Source organism: Pongo abelii, chromosome 2, assembly GCF_028885655.2.
Source record: "Pongo abelii isolate AG06213 chromosome 2, NHGRI_mPonAbe1-v2.0_pri, whole genome shotgun sequence".
Lineage (NCBI taxonomy): Eukaryota > Metazoa > Chordata > Mammalia > Primates > Hominidae > Pongo > Pongo abelii.
The window spans coordinates 139,893,624-139,911,167 of record NC_085928.1 but is presented as its reverse complement, the minus strand read 5'-3'; the positions used below and the strand labels follow the sequence as shown (position 1 = coordinate 139,911,167).

Here is a 17,544-nt window from a genome sequence, read left to right as displayed (position 1 = left end):
TTGGAATATTGAGAAGTATGTTACCCTGTCCCATTCTGGAAAATAAAAGATTTTAGTTAAAGAAGGCCTTCAGCCATTGAATGATCCAAGGATCTATGAAAATATCTCAGATAACATCTGTAGTTTTATAATAATCACATTTTTGAATTCTAAGATAAGCATTTTTTTCCTTTTTTCTATTTCTTTAAAATGAAAATATATCTTCTGATTAATTGCATCTGACACTTACTGTTGGGTGGGCAAGAATTGTGATGCAGTCGTCATTGCCTGTGCATGTGGGAACAGCAAACATGCCAGCACCAAAACTTGTAGAATTGGGGACAGCAATTTGAAAACATTCCCATAAATACCAGCAGAGGAGTCTTTTCACTCCTACAAACCAAGTGGTTGTGGGAAGGCAGTGAATTGGGTGTGTTTAACACCTCCCAGGTGGAAGTCAAAAGCAGGCTACCTCTACATGATTGCAAAGCCACTTAACAGCCCAGCATGACCAGCTTTGAGTTGTTTTATAGTCTTTTAAAAATGTTGCATAATCATCAATCTTAATGGCACAAAGAAACAATACCGCATAGAAAAAAATGGATACCAATGACTCTGAGCCTAAGAAGTAGCTCACTAGAGTCAAATTCTGAATAAGAAGTTGTTTTAGGAATGCCTTAACCTGCCTATTTCACATAGATTTTCTTTTTATGCATGCACAAGAGTGATATATTTACTATACATCCAAAAGAACTCTTTCAACTGCTATAAAATAAAATGCTCTAATAGGAAAGTTGGTATCAAAATTTAATTGGAAATATTTTTTTCCTTTACATTATACAATTGAGGGCGTCTTAGATTTAAAGAAACAACAGTGTTCCCAAGAGGGCAATTATTGGATTCTTTAATTGAATATGAATCACAGGAGAAAGGAGCTCTTCTTGCAATGAAGAGTGAATGCTCAAGACATTATCACTGTGGTGTTGTGGGGAGATCCTTTGAATAGCAAGGAAACTGGGATTGTAAGGTGGTGGAATTAATTCCAGCCAAGTTTACTTCTAAACCTGTCAGATTTCCAGAAAGAAAAGGTTCAGCTCTGATTCTGTGGGATATTATGGAGAAGTGTTTCTCAGCCTCAGTGCTATTGACTTTTGGGGATGTATTATTCTTTGTTGTGGTGCGGGGTCTGTCCTGTGAACTGTAGGATGTTTAGCAATATCCCTGACCTCTATTTACTTGATACTAGTAGCATCCCCAAGTTGTGACTGCCAAATAATGCCTCCAGACATTTCCAAATGTCCCCTGGGGCAAATTGTGCCGTATTGAGAACAATTGCTCTAGAAGAGCATTTTCCCAAACATCTGTGATAGAGGACAAGGTATTCTTATTTCTAGTTCTTTGCAGACTGATACTTTTGGTCTACATCCTGTTCAATGAGACAGAGTCCACTGGTCATGCAACTGTACGCTGCAGCAATCAATGTCAAATTGCGTTAAAAGTTTCCAGATGTTTACTCTCAATCTGTGTGTTTATTTCTTCACACATCAATTTGTAGCCTGGCACTCATCCAATGAGCAAATCTTTGTAGTGCACTGGCCTAGAGCCATGCTATTCAAAGTGTGATCCATGAACCAGCAGCATTGTCATTACTGCAGTACCTGTTAGAAACGTAGAATCTCAGGCTTCGCCCTAGACATCCTCAGTAAGAACATCCTGCATTTTAACATGATTCCTAGGTGACGTGTGTGCCCAGGACTTTGCTATCTTCACATCCTCACACAGGTCTCCAGGGTGTGCCAAAGTTGGAAATGAAACAGGTATAGCAAGTAAAACTTTTACTTGAATGTTCTTCTGAAATCACCTAACTGCTGCTAGAACTTCTGAGCAAATGTGATTCATAAGACCTCTAGTCACTCTGTGGCTTTCTAGTGCCAAGAGTTTGGCTAAAAGACACACTACCATAAAAAAAGGCCTCAGGCCTCGCCATTTTGTGACCAGGATATAAACAGGGTTTAACCAGCAAATGATCCATTCCTGCCCCTATCTCACCATCTAATTCATAAATTGTGTTTAGATTAGCTATAGACACAAAAATAAGTTATCAATACTATAATATTAACAAACACTAGCTTATTAAAACAAAGAAAAACAATGAAATAATAACTTACGCCTGACCGAGTATAAAAATGGCTTTAAGAACTTCGCAATATAATTCAGATCTGGTTTATGTATTCTCCCAAGCTGTATCAGGTGTTGATCAAGTGGGTAGCTGGCTAACTCCTCCATGTCATCCTTATGTGTAGAGCCCAGAGAAATCACAAATATGATGTAGCCTTGACATTTAGCCCTCAAAGCCATCGTTTTTACAAATTCTTTTCTCTCATAATTTTCTCCAGCTGAGACCACAAAGATGACCTTGTGTTTTCTTAGATACGGTGTTTCTGGAAAGAGATTTTCAGTAGTCCACAGTAGGGCACGACCAATTGTGGCTTCTCCATTTAGCTGTTGGAAGGAAGTCTGGATGTGATTCTTCATTAGGAGTTGGTTGTTATAAGTGATGAAATCAAACTCTGTTTTTACTGTACCCATCTTTCTCCTGGAACTTTCCCAAGGAGAATAGCTCAACAAAGCAATCCTATCACCAGAGTCTGAGATTAAAGGGTCTGAAGCAATGTTGAAGTTGTCAATCACTGAGCTCACCAAGGCTTTCACAGCCTTAAACTCATCCTTTGCTATATTCTGAGAATTGTCTATGAGGAAGGCTACATCCATGTATGAATCTTCAGGTAAGAAAGCTTCTTGAATGCAAGCATTTGGAAAACATTTATCTGAAAACACACAGAGAGACACATCATTGGTTCAACACTGACCCAACAAGACACTTGTTTGAGATCTTCCAGTGACTCAGTGACTAATTACCAAGAATTATAATTTGATCAATATCTCTTTGATCTCACATAATTTAAATTAATGAGAAATTTTCAATGTCTCAGTACTTCTCCGGGCACTAGCAGACAATAAGGGAAGGGCTTTGTTGAAAGCAGATGTAGGTAGCACATACACCTGCAGTGTACAAGTCATGTCCAAGCTCATTTAGAAAATATTTTTGATATTTCAGAGATTTCCGATACAAACTACCCAATTGTCCCCAAGAAATGCTACATTGGTTGGGATAATTTTCTAAACCAATTTTCACATTCTATGGAAACTCCAAACATTCCAGAGATTGAAACCATGACATATGATATTGAAAAACTAGAAAACTGAAAATAGAACCTATGATTAAAAACAGAAATCTCTGGATAAAACCACATTCAATAACTCATCTAGAAGGCATTTAAGCTCTTCAGCACAGTCAATTCTCTTCATTGGTCTTACCATAGCAAAGTGTACAGCGCCGAAGTCTTTCTAATGTTTGATTTTCCCCATTTGGAGGAACTGGAATCACGTGAAATGTTCCAGTGTTGTCAAACTGCATTGGAAAAGAAGTGAACGCATGTTTGCTAATTGTTTTTAGTCACTATTAGGAAACCATTGTGCAGCCACTTTAAGGATTAGTTTAAAAAACACCCAACTAATCACTATTACCTTGCATTATAGCTCTTTGCTCCATTCAGTGCATGTTCACACACACACACACACACACACAATCCCCTGCTTATCCTAAACATAACACAAAAAGTATCTATAGAACAAGTATCATCATCCCTAGATTATGATGAGAAAACTGCCATGAGATAACCTGACCAGATTCACTCACTGCGGCAAGTATTAAAATCTCTTATTTCCAAGCCTGCAATTCTGGACTAAATTTGTACACACTTCTGATTATGCACCAGCTGATTATACACCACATGCCAGCTTTTGAAGTTGGGCCCTGCAGAAATTTTACGTTCCCAAGCTTCCTTTGGCCTCCGTGGGTAGTGATCCCAACTCTTTCCAGTCCACTCTATCTAGAAGAAGGCACATCTCTCAGTTGTCAAGAGGACCCTCTCAATCACAAATTCCACTTAAAAGTCTATTTCAAAAAGCAATGGACAGAATTTTATTCAAAATTCCTGGTGGTACACTGTCTGATTTCTTATTTCCTGATTACTTTTTAAAATACTTTAACACTCACTGTAATGGGCAATATACAGCACTCATTCATTCATTCAGTGAGTCAATAACTCTTTATGGGCATTTACTCTATGTGAGGCACCATGCAAAACAGATACTTTTATTATGAAAGAAATCTATCATTCCCAGGTGGTGAGGAGGCTATCTCTCCATCAACAAAGATGTTCATGCTTTTTCTCTTTCTCCCTCAGCAAATTAAAGGGCTAGAAAAGCCAAACCCTCTGTTTTTCTGTAAAGTGCTGAATCAACATTGGAAAATATTTATAATCATTCCAGCCATATGTTTAGAAACTATTTACTACATTCCTACTCTCTATTTTTATTAAATTGGATGCTTTGGGTGTTATTTTGTATTTGACCTTGTTGGTCCCACATGTAAAGACTAGATGTTGACCTGGTAAACCAAGGAAGTTTATTCATAGGAGTAAACCCCATGCTCTTCATTCATTCATTCATTCATTCATTCACTCATTCATTCAACAAATATTTATTGAATGCCTACAATGTTGTAGTGTAGTTCTAGGTTCTGGGGATATGAAAATAAATGAAACAGATAAAACCTCTATCTCGGCCTGGCACGGTGACTCACGCCTGTAATCCCAGCACTTTGGGAGGCCAAGGCGGGTGGATCATGAGGTCAGGAGTTCAAGACCAGCCTGACCAACATAGTGAAACCCCGTCTCTACTAAACATACAAAAATTAGCTGAGCTTGGTGGCATGCACCTGTAATACCAGCTACTCAGGAGGCTGAGGCAGAAGAATCGCTTGAACCAGGAGGCTGAGGTTACAGTGAGCCAAGATCATGCCACTGCACTCCAACCTGGGTGACACAGCAAGACTTTGTCTCACAAAAACAAAACAAAACAAAAAACAAAAAAACCCCTCTATCTTACATTCTAGTGGGAAAGCTATATCATCAACATAATAAAAAAGTAAATTATTTAGTATGTTGGGAAGTAATACTTTTTATAGAAAAAAAACAAAGCAGGATAATAGGGATGGGAAAATCTGGGATAACATTTAAGTAGAGCCCACTGATAACATGACATTTAAGCAAAAATTCAAAGGACAGGGAAGATGGAGAAAAGAATTTCTGGCATAGGAAATAGCCAGGTGAAAGCTCTGGGGAAGCAGGGGGAATGCCTAGCTTGTATGAGGATCAGCAGGGAAGACAGCATGCCTGGGATGGAGTGAGAGAGAACAAGACAAGGGGAAGGTGAGATCGGAGAGTTACTAAGATGGATTGGGTGGTAGATCATTCAGAGCCTTGCAAGCCATTGTAAAGACCTTAGCTTTAACTCTGAGAGAAATGATAAATTGGAGAGTTTCAGGTAGAAGAATAACCTGGGGGTTTAATAAGATTACTCTAGCTGCTGTGTTCAGACAGACTGTAGCAGGGCAAGAACAAATGCAAGGCTACTAAGGAAAAGGTGATTGCACAGTCTAGGCAGAAGATAATGGTGGTTTGGATCAAGGTGTCAAAGATAGAGACAGTATGAAGTGGTCAAATTCTGGATATATATTATTTACAAATAATACTAAGATTAGTACTTATACCAATACTTAATACTAGTACTTAAATGAATGCTATATTTACTAATAAGTACTAATATACTTTATTACACATATGTACACTTTAGTGTATATACGTACATATGTACAATTAGAAGCTTCATTTTAGATGTGGTTAAGTTTGAAATATCCATTAACATGCAAGTGGAAGTATTGAATAGGCTGCTCTGTGTATGAATCTAGAGTTCAAGGATGCAGTCTGGATGAGAGATAAACATATCATTGAGGATATTTAAAACGCTGAGTCTGGATGAGAGTGTCAAGAGATTGCATAAGGATAGAGAAGAGGGCTAAAGAATGGGCTTTGGGCAATACCGACATTCTGAGGCCAAGGTGATGAAGCCGAATCAGAAAACTAGACTGAGAAGGGACAATTAATGAAGTAAGAGAAAAACCAGGAAGATGAGGTATACTAAAAGTCAGCCAAAAAAAGAAAATGTTTCCCAGAGAAGGGCAAGATCAACAACGTTGTATACTGCAAGTAAGTCCAGAGAGCTGCAGACAGAATCAACAGAATCAACCACTGGGTGCAGAAACATGAAGATCACAGTTGACCTTGACATGAGCAATATCAGGAGAGTAGTAGGAATCCAAATGTGACTGGGATTATCTCAAGAAAGAATGCTAGGAGAGGCACTGGAGACAGCAAATATAGACAATTTTTTTTTTCCCTAGGAGATTTCTATATGGGAGCCAAGAAATGAAGCAGTAGCTGAAAATCTAGGTCAGAAAGTTGTTTTATTTCTCTTTCTTGATTGGAATAATGTGGCAGAGAAGGAAAAAATCAATCTATAGTAGACAGAGGGTCTCTTCCAGCAATAAAACTAATAAATAATACTAATACTAAATAATATAATAATAAATGATAATATATAAAACTATTAAAAATAATAAAATACTTTAGGGGAATGTGAGTAACTAATAACTCTATCCATTTTGTCTAACTCCACAAAAGGAAAGATCACGGGTAATTTTTAAAAAGATGTACTCCATAGAGAAAAATCAGATTTACAGAGATTTAACCTGCCGATACTTTTTTGAAAATTTAGAAATTTCTAGAATATCAGTAGGGCTTTGCAAGTTTAAATTCCACTTGAGACTGGATCCAGGATAAAAAGGTAAGGCTAACCACTCCTATTCAACATATTATAGGAAGTTCTGGCCAGGGCATTCAGGCAAGAGAAAGAAATAAAGAATATTCAAATAGGAAGAGAGGAAGTCAAGTTGTCTCTGTTTGCAGACAACATCATTGTATATTTAGAAAACCCCATCATCTCAGCCCATAAATTTCTTGAACTGATAAGCAACTTCAGCAAAATCTCAGGATACAAAATCAATGTGCAAAAATCACAAGCATCCCTTTACACCAACAATAGGCAAGCAGAGAGCCAAATCATGAGTGGACTCCCATTCACAATCACCACAAAGAGAATACAGTACCTAGGAATACAACTAACAAGGGATGTGAAGGACGTCTTCAAGGAGAACTACAAACCACGGCTCAAGGAATTAAGAGAGGACACAAACAAATGGAAAACATTCCATCCTCATGGATAGCAAGAATCAATATTATGAAAATGGTCATACTGCCCAAAGTTATTTATAGATTCAATGCTATTCCCATTAAACTACCATTGACATTCTTCACAGAATTAGAAAAAACTATTTTGAATTTCATATGGAATCAAAGAAGACTCCATATAGCCAAGACAATCCTAAGCAAAAAGAACAAAGCTGGTGGCATCATGATACCTGACTTCAAACCATACTACAAGGATACAGTAACTGAAACAGCATGGTACTGGTACCAAAACAGACATATAGATCAACGAAGCAGAACAGAAACCTCAGAAGTGACACCACACATCTAGAACAATCTGATCTTCGACAAACCTGACAAAAACAAGCAATGGGGAAAGGAACTCCTATTCAGTAAATGGTGCTGGGAAAACTGGCTAGCCATATGCAGAAAACTGAAACTGGACCCCTTCATTACACCTTATACAAAAATTAACTCAAGATGGATTAAAGACTTAAATGTAAAACCCAAAACCATAAAAACCCTAGGAGAAAACCTAGGCAATACCATTCAGGACATAGGCATGGGCAAAGACTTCATGACTAAAACACCAAAAGCAATTGCAACGAAAGTCAAAATTGACAAATGGAATCTAATTAAACTAAACAGCATCTGCACAGCAAAAGAAACTATCATCAGAGTGAACAGGCAACCTACAGAATGGGAGAAAATTTTTGCAATCTACCCATCTGACAAAGCTCTAATATCCAGAATTTACAAGGAACTTAAATATATTTACAAGAAAAAAACAAACAACCCCATCAAAAAATGAGCAAAGGATATGAAGAGACACTTCTCAAAAGAAGACATTTACGCGGCTAAGAAACATATGAAAAGAAGCTCAACATCACTGATCATTAGAGAAATACAAATAAAAACCACAATGAGATACAATCTCATGCCAGTCAGAATGGCGATTATTAAAAAGTCAGAGAACAATAGATGCTGGCAAGGCTGTGGAGAAATAGGAATGCTTTTATACTGTTGGTAGGAATGTAAATGAATTCAACCATTGTGAAAGACAGCATGGCAATTCCTCAAGGATCTAGAATCAGAAATACTATTCAACCCAGCAACCCCATTACTGGGTGTATATCCAAAGGAATATAAATCATTTAACTAGAAAGAGTCATGCACACATATGTTTATTGCAGCACTATTTACAATAGCAAAGACATGGAACCAACCCAAATGCCCATCAATGATAGGCTGGATAAAGAAAATGTGGTACATATACACATGGAATACTATGCAGCCATAAAAAGGAAAGAGATCATGTCCTTTGCAGGGACATGGATGAAGCTGGAAGCCATCATCCTCAGCAAACTAACACAGGAACAGAAAACCAAACACCGCATGTTCTCACTCATAATTGGGAGTTGAACCTTGAGATCACATGGACACTGAGAAGGGAACAACACACACCAGGGCCTGTTGAGGGGTGGGGGTTGAGGGGAGGAAACTTAGAAGATGGGTCAATACGTGCAGCAAATCACCATGGCACATGTATACCTATGTAACAAACCTGCATGTTCTGCACATGCATCCTGTTTTGTTTTTTTTTTTTAGAAGAAATGAAAAAAAAAAGGTAAGGCAAACTATTTTAGAGCAGACTTGCCAAAAGAAATAATAATGCCAAAAACAACGGATACAAGTGATGTGAGGTGAGTTTCACAGAAAAATTAAAATGGGCAATAAACATATGAAAAAATGTTTAACCTCACACAGGAATATAATCAAAACAATAAGAATCTCTTATTTACCTATGCAATTGGCAAACATTTAAAAAGCTCAATAGGTAAAATCCAGTGTGGGTAAGTATGTGGGGAAACAGACACTCTCAGACACCAAGGGTATCAGCTCTATGCCTTCAGAGTTGAAGCAGTGAGGACTTGATGAAGAGGATTAGAAGGAGGGAATTGAGAGAGGGGGACAGAGAGGAGGATGTCCTGAGTGGAGAAGAGCGCAAGGTAGGGAAGAATAAAGAATGACTAAAGGGAGCACTGCTCAAGGCGTGATATGCGGTCAGAATGACTGTGTGGGGTTATTATCTGGTAAGAGCGGAGTCATGAGAACCAGATAGCTTCCTGGGTCACCTTCTCTGTAGATATGATGCAAATTTAAAATGATTTTTAACAAGAGTGACTGGAGGCTCTTTCTCACTGGGGATTCTGAGGGCTTTGGCACAGTCTTATCTGAAGATAAGGATTAAATTTGATGTCTTATTAAGATTTCTTGTATTCTGGAATTGTATGCAACTCTCAAAGCTGAAATGTCACTTATTTTCCCCAGAGAGAAAAATTAAGGAGGCAGAAAAATTTCAAAAAGAAAAACTGAAAACCACAGGACTTTGACTTCCTGCAATCCTTTTTGTCAGGATCTGTTGTAACTCTCTGTGGCTCCTATTTCCAAAAAATGCTTGGATGTGTTAGGAACAGATTGATTCTCTCCATGTTATAGAGAGATTCTTTCTCTTTATATGGTAGAAATTGTACATTTTTTATAAAAATAGACCTTTATAATCTCTTGAAGGACATGATGGCTTTACACAGCTCCAGAAGAATGTATTTTATGGATAATCTGAATATACTGAAAAGTTGTAGAACAGATGAAGAGGTTTTTCAGTTTCTTAGGAGGAAGGGAAGGGGAGCACTGATCCCTTGAGAATCTGTGGATCCAAAAGTGACAGGACCTCTTTTGGGAAAAATGTTCATATACATCAAATGTTTTGCACGACCATAGGGGTTCAAAGATCCCCTGAACTTCTTCCATCACTGGTTAAGGCCAGCTGTTCTGTGAGCAACAGCAAGCAGATAACAAATTTGAGAAACACCAGAGCAGTAGAGGGCTGGTAGGGCACCATGTTCATGGTCCTTCATATCACATAGACCTAAGTTCGAATCTCAATTTAGCCACTTAGTAGTGGTATATAGTTAAGTCACTAGTAATCCTCTGGGCCTCAGTTTCCTTTTTTCTTTTTTTTTTTTTGACAGAGTCTCTCTCTGTTGCCAGGCTGGAGTGTAGTGGCGCCATCTCGGCTCACCACAACCTCCAACTCCCTGGTTCAAGTGAGTCTCCTGCCTCAGCCTCCTGAGTAGCTGGGATTACAGGCACGCGCCACCATGCAGCTAATTTTTGTATTTTTAGTAGAGATGAAGTTTCACCATGTTGGCCAGGATGGTCTCGATCTCCTGACCTCATGATTCGCCCGCCTTGGCCTCCCAAAATTCTGGGATTACAGGCATGAGCCACCACGCCTGGCCCAAGTTTCCTCATTTTTAACATGGAGATGACAGCTGTATTGACCTCCGAGGGCTGTGAGAATGTATGAATACGTATGGAAAGCTCTAGGGACAGTGCCTGGCATACAGCAGGAGCTGAGCAAATGTGGTTGCTGTTATCATTGACTGTCGTTATTATTCAGGATTGGATTTCACAGACACTGACAACAATATAGCTGTGAAAACTGTAAAGGAGTTTTCAAGAGGCCACATATATTCCTTGACTCTCTACCACTCCCATCCTGCCATATCACAATACCACTATCTTAAAAATAAAGAAGTTGCCAAGAGAAATTCTTACCCCAAAAGCTTCAAGGAAAACTCTCTCATCAAAAGCAAAGACTGTTGGACTGATATCCAGGGCACTAAACTCCATGGTGGCCGTGATGATGGATGACCTACTGGCTGTTTGACCATTGCTAAAAAACACAGCAACTCTCCTCACATTGGCTCCTGCATACGTCCGCTTGAACACGTTGCGGGTCACAAACCTCATTGCATTACCAACATCTCGGGGCTCTGTGGTGTCTTGATATTTTATTTGGGAAAGCTGCTGGAGGAGTTGCTTCTTCCTATCGTAGTCAGACCAACGGATGAGATAGCTGGTGCCTGAGTTATAGGAAACCATGGCAACTCTTGCTCCCACAGGACAGTTATTTTCCCTGATGTTAAGGTCATTGACAATGGAAGTGATGATGTCCCGTGTTTTATTAAAGCTCTCTTCTGTTACATCGTAGGAATTGTCCAGAGCAAATACTAGCTCTGTTGGATATGCCGGACATTTTTCTAGAAAAAAGAAAAGCAGAAGTATTAAGTTATTTCACTGGATCAAAATCCTTTCCCCAACCATTTAGTCCAATGAAGTGGGTTCATACAGAGGCAAAGCAAGTGCTTCATCCAGCTCTAGAACTAAAGGTACCCACGTGCAAAGAAAGGAAAGAAATCTGGCCTGCAAACTTGAAGCTGTTAACATAAATGCAGAGCATGAATATTTGGCTATATAATGCTCAGACTTCATAGCCCACTATCAATCAGTCAGCTGTGTAAAATGAAATTGGTGGGAGTTCTTGAGCTGATGGAACTCTTCTGTGTCCTGACCGGGGTAGTGGTTACATGAATCTACGCATTTGGTAAAACTGAACAGATACACAGATAAACGAATTTTACTGTGTGTAAAATTTAAAAATGAATAAAAATAAATTATAGCTTATTGGAGATCTTGAAAATCTGTCCTCCCCCAAAATCTTCCAAAATGATCTATTAATTATAAAGATAGTTGTAAGATTTCCATCCACTTATGCAACAAATATTTGAGTACCTACCACGTGAAATGCAGTATAACATTCACTGTGAAATGCATGCAAAGATGAATCAAGTGCAGCACTGCCTTCAAGGAACTTGTATTGGCAAGAATCATTATACTATAAGGTATAAAGATTATTCTTAATGAGGATTCAGAGGATAAAGAGGCTGTTTCCGAAAAGGGGCTATCTTAGGGGCTTCAGGAAAGCTGGCTTTCAATGAAGGCCGGGGTGGCAAGAGGAAGGAAGCAACATGAACCAAGAAAGGTTTGCAATAAGCTCTTATAAAAATGGGACTATCTGCCATTCCTAGCTCAATACTCACGTCTTATGATGACTGAACTTTAGAATTTCATAGAAAATCTACCCTATGTATCAAACCTCACTTTTCAATGTCCTTGTTAAAGTCTGAACACAGGAAGAGAAAAATGATTTTTCTTTTAATAAGCACTTCCATCTGCTCAGGCTGTTCTACTATCCCTAATCTGGCTAACTCCCAAAGCATATTACACTCAAAATATCCCATATCCCAACCACTGTTCTTAGTAATAAAAATAGGGAAGTATTGATTTAGAGAAGTGTTTTGAATCAAAGAATTTTACCATGAAGAAATTTCAGTAATTTTAAAATATGAAAGCTGATAATGAACAATAGAATAAGAAAAATGAAAGATATATTTAATCCTAATCCATGAAGTTGTATTGAGCACTTACTGTTTGCAAGGTATATTTTTGCAGAATTAAGGTGAATGGCTCCAAATTTGCACGGAGCTTAAAAACCCTGAGGGTCTACTTCAGCAGGCCTCTAGGAGACAAGGAGGTTTTGAAATTGACTTAGCCACTGGCTCCAATGGCCTTGCCACTCAAGGGCTCTAAGGTGCCGTGCAGCCCCGACTACAGGTTAGGCCCTGGGAAGACCATCCACAGCCATGGGCAGGAAAGGTTTAAAAGTAGTGGGCACTCAGTGAGATGACAGGTATGAGTGTGGGCCAGAGGGAGGAAAGGGCGCATCTCACACCCAAGAAGCCAGTGTCAAGGGCGTCAGCAGCAGACAGAGCAACAAAATGTGGATTAGTCAGAGAGCCATGTTTACTGAATCCCCCAGCAGCACAGGGCCAGCTCTGGGGAGAAACTGACTTCTAAACTGTGATGGGTCCCAGGCTAGGGGCTGGGATTCAGTCACCATTTCATAAACAGGTCAATCATGACACTGACAATTATAGTCATAATCAAAAGAAAGAACTGTCTGCATAGAAGGAAGAAATCCTGTTTCCCACGGGGTTGAGGGCGTCTTTCAGATTGTTCTTGTTGGAATGCAGCAGTAATGATCTCAGCAGGGAACAGCATGGTAAGAATACTCACCTTTCCAGCAAGCTGTGAAAAGCAGAGAAGGAAAAGTTTGTTACCTTCCTGAAACAAGACTAAAAATAGTTCAAAAAACAATATTTTAACAAAGCTGAAAATGTTATTTGAGTCTAACTGCAAATGAGGCTAATTCCTATGTGACAGGAAGCCAAGGTTAAAGCATTGAGGAAGATGTCAACAGAATTTTATTAATTTGTGAGCCTTCCTAACCTTTTTCATTTGTGAGCCACAGCCAGCAGACTTTAGCAGAATTTTGGTTGAAACTGAAACACTGATCACTCGTCTTAGAAGCAAAAACAGATGAGCCTCTGATTAAACGGCAAGATGGCCGAAATTCAATTTGTTTTGCCTCATCTCACAGCCTTCTGAGAGTCATTCGGCAACGCAAAGCTAAAATATGGGGTCTTATTTTCTTCCCGGATGAATACCTTGGGAGCCTTTATTTTCCCATACAACCATAGGGAGATTTCCAAGTGAATTTTGTCTTTGATAAAAAACAGCTCCTCTGTTTGAGTGATCTCCACATCCAGAGGGAGGAAGAAAAAACCCCAAGGGTTTCTCCTGAGCGAAACAGCATCTGGTTCCCTCAACTGAGAGGAATCCGGGAAAGTATTCATACATCTTTAAGAAACCACAGGCGTGACAATTTCCATGTTCATTTCATTCGATTCCTAGGAAGCAAATGAGTCACTCCAATATAATAAAAGATATTATTAATACTGGCAACACACCAGCCTTCTGTCATGCTGTCGTGCAACAGTGGTCCTCTGCCATCCACCCTGTGAACACCTCTTGTTTGTCTTAACCCCATGGCCACCGGGATGCTAACTGCCATCAGACAGCACACATAACCCACAGCCTCCTTTGCATCTGTAGGCTCAAAACAGACCCCTTTTTCCTGACTGAGTACTTCCACGTGTTAACTTCAAACACAGCTGCAAGGCTACAAGCACTGGCCATAGAAGCAGAAACCCCGCTGGGTTTGAATCTGGAAAAGCTGGTTGACTTAGGGGGAAATTACTTAAACTCTTTTGAGCAATTTCTTTAAAGTTGATTTTTCCTAAAAATCTTTACTTATGTATCTCCCTCCAAAATGCTAATCACTTGGGCCCTTCTGTTTTATTCTCAACCACCCCCTTTCTCTCTTAATTTCCCCCAGCCTTCTAGACACCTTCTTTTATTTTCCAAAGAGAGTCTCAGCCTGGCCCTCATCCCTGTATGTCACAGAGCTGCTACTGGACTGAGGAGCAAATGATGTTAGATGAGAAGGCTTGGAAATGTCAGCTATTAAGTGAGGCCATTTAGATCAGCTCTAACAGCCTGTTGCCTGCATCTTTATCTCCAGTCTGCATCCTGGAGTTCCGTGTTATCCAATCAGTGCCCTGTGTGGTTATAGGACTTGCCTACTCTTCTCTGGCCTCCTGATTTATGAGCTAATTCCTTTTATTCCATGTTGGAAAACTTCCCCCTTCAAATCCCAAACCCTCCAATGCTGGTCCTCACCTCCCCAGCCCCTTCCACCTACCTTTGGTCTTCTTTGGGAAGACGTCATTTGATTTCACTGAGAAGACTGGCAACATCGTGAGGAAGGTTGATCCCACATTCATTTCTCCCACAATGGTTCTTCCCTTTTTCTCTCCCTGTGGTTCCAGTCCCTAGTTTTCATCTCCTCCTGTGTGCTGAAGGGCCTTTCCCTCTATCTCCTCCCTTTGAACCTCCTCTCCATTGCCTCCTTCCTCTTGCCTCCTTTCAAGCTGTCCACATTTGGCAGGACTCTCCCATCTCTGGAATGCCATTTTTCTGTACCTTGGCCCCACTCTTTTTGCCAAGAAACAGAAACTCCTTGAGATTCTGTTTCTGACTCTCTAGTTTTACATTTTGAGAAACCTCATCCATCCATGTGTTTTGAAGGACCACCAGCACTGAATGACTTCAGCATCTGAGTCTCCTTCCTTCACCTTTATGAAAGTCCCATTTCATTGGGGTCGATCGTTTCATGTAGGGTCTACACAACATCCCTCTACCCCTAAAATATGTAAACTCATCATCTTCTCCAACCAATTGATCTCCCTTCACAATTCCTCCTCTGCTTACTCATCCTTGGTGACACTCAGCCTCTTCCCTGCTAGCCTGACAGTTATTCTAAACTTGCTTTTTTGCTGTTCTTTCCTTGCCACATACTTGCAATGACAACATTTTTATCTGGTCTCCTTCAGTAAAGTTTCTGATTTTCCCCTTTTACATTCTTCTGATTATGATTATTTAAAAACCACAATGGAAACATAATGAAGAAACACAGATCTCCTAATTCTACCTCCTTGAACACAGTAAATCATTGTTTTTCTACTTTTGCTTCTAGTACTTGTTTCTATGTATGTATTTACCTATCTGCAAAAATAATGAGGATTCAATTTCATTTTATAATATTTAATGCCTGTATTTTTCAAAGTTTGATTGTCTTCATAAAAACTACATTTGGTTAATATTTTCTCAGATGGTGATGTATTGTAACCTAATTATTCTATAAGTGTAAACAGTCTAAATGTATAATCATTTTGCTCTAGCAAATAATATCCCAACAATCATATTTACCTATATTTTTTCTTTCTTTTGCTGTATTTCCTTGGGACAAATTTTCAGAAATTATATCACTGGGCTTTTCTACCTTATTTTTCCTTCTTTATAACCAAAGACAACCTCTTTATGTTGACTCCTGCTTTATTCCTTTTCTGAAACTATTTTTTGCCACTCCCATCACTTTCCCATAGCTAGATTCAGTTACCCCTATGCAAACATCCTTTATTAACTGAGTAACTGACTAGTCCCAAACCACCACGATCATCCCTTTAACACCATGGCCTCCCAGTCCTTTTGCTCATAACTGTTATACTAATGTGAGTTAATTCACTCACCTTTTGGGTTTTTCTCTAATTTTCCTATATGCATGTTTTCTCTTGATGTCTGCATTGCCCCTCATGAGCGAAGGCACTTTTACTTATACCCCCTTTCCTCTCTCCTTTAATGTGCGATGTTCTACAGGAGGCACTCCAGACAAGCTTGTTACAGAGGCTGCCCACCAGTGAATTCATCCTACTGATCTCACATACCTACACTGCATACAATCCTAAGTGCCTCACCAACCATTGATGGATGCTCTTGTTCCATAACAGATACTCACGACTATGTTCCCGCAAAAACTGGATCAGATCACATTGCTGTAAATGTTGAAAAAGGAGAGAGAAAAGACGCATGAGTAAAGTGACCTTTGAGTAACTGTGTTTATTTCCCAGTGAACTTGTTGAGTTTTCTTTCATGAATAAGGAGATACATACAGAATATACAGGCTGTCCTGCCATGCCTTTAATGCCCTAGGAAAAACAAAAACAGAGCAAGTTAGTGGTATGCCAACTGAAATCTTTAGTAATAAAACAAGAGAAAACAAAAAACTTTCTTTCTTAAAAGCACAGCTGGTAGAGAGTAGTTAAAATATTCCTGAACCCAGTGGATTAATTGTCATATATTTTCCCTACTCACCTCAAGGGTATAAATTTTTTGTTTCAGTGTTAGATCAGGTAAGCTAATGTCTACCAAAGTTAACAAAATTATTTTTCTTCAGTGATAAGAAGAAACAAAGGTATTTCTTAAAGATATTTTACTAAAGATGTAATACTTAGAGGAAGGTATTTCTCATAAGAATGCTTAAAATTATAAACAGCAGACTTTTCAAAGGGCAGTGCCAAGGAGAGTAATTTATTGAGAATTCAGAGGAACAGTTACATTATGCATCAAGAGTGTAAAACACAGGAAATAAGAAACAGCCTCTACATATGAGAAAGACCCAAAGATAATTACACAGAAAAATAAACATTACACAAAAGAAGAGTTACAGAAGTGTAACTAAATCATTACAACAAGCTCGTAAATGCCAAGCGATTATGGAGCAAAGCAAAACAAATACTTTGGTGAGCTGAATCAGGGAAGACTTGCTGAAAGAAGTCAGTCCTTCTTTCTCAGCAGCTTGAGCTTTTCTCTTTGCTCCTTCTTACTTCCATTAATTAGGATCAGGCTTCTCCTTGGCTGTGATTCTTAATATATTTGCATATATAGGTTCCCTTGGGCAACTAATGAATGCCTGTATGCTCACTTCAAAAAAAATGTGATTTCATGCTTACACTTGTACAATTTCATTGACTCCCTCAGAGGTTCAACCAGGGATGTCGGCATAAGAACCTCTGTTCTAAATGACAACTGGGTCACTTCTCCATCGGTCCATCCATCCAATAAACAGTTAAAGGTCTGCTGAATGTCTAGTGGCCTATTGTGGATTGCTGGAGTTAACCAGAACTGT

General features: G+C 39.1%; 1 protein-coding gene across 1 annotated transcript in view; it reads right to left on the bottom strand.

Annotated features, from left to right (window-relative positions):
* The window catches only part of COL6A5 (collagen type VI alpha 5 chain), a 124,415-nt gene that overhangs the window by 46,042 nt on the left and 60,829 nt on the right, over positions 1 to 17,544 (bottom strand). The window contains exons 29-34 of the mRNA XM_024244913.3: positions 16,529 to 16,564; positions 16,375 to 16,411; positions 13,194 to 13,205; positions 10,833 to 11,317; positions 3,358 to 3,451; positions 2,148 to 2,807 (exon numbers count right to left, since the gene is read on the bottom strand). Coding sequence (XP_024100681.3) covers positions 2,148 to 2,807; positions 3,358 to 3,451; positions 10,833 to 11,317; positions 13,194 to 13,205; positions 16,375 to 16,411; positions 16,529 to 16,564 — 1,324 coding nt within the window. The remainder of the gene's footprint in view (positions 1 to 2,147; positions 2,808 to 3,357; positions 3,452 to 10,832; positions 11,318 to 13,193; positions 13,206 to 16,374; positions 16,412 to 16,528; positions 16,565 to 17,544) is intronic.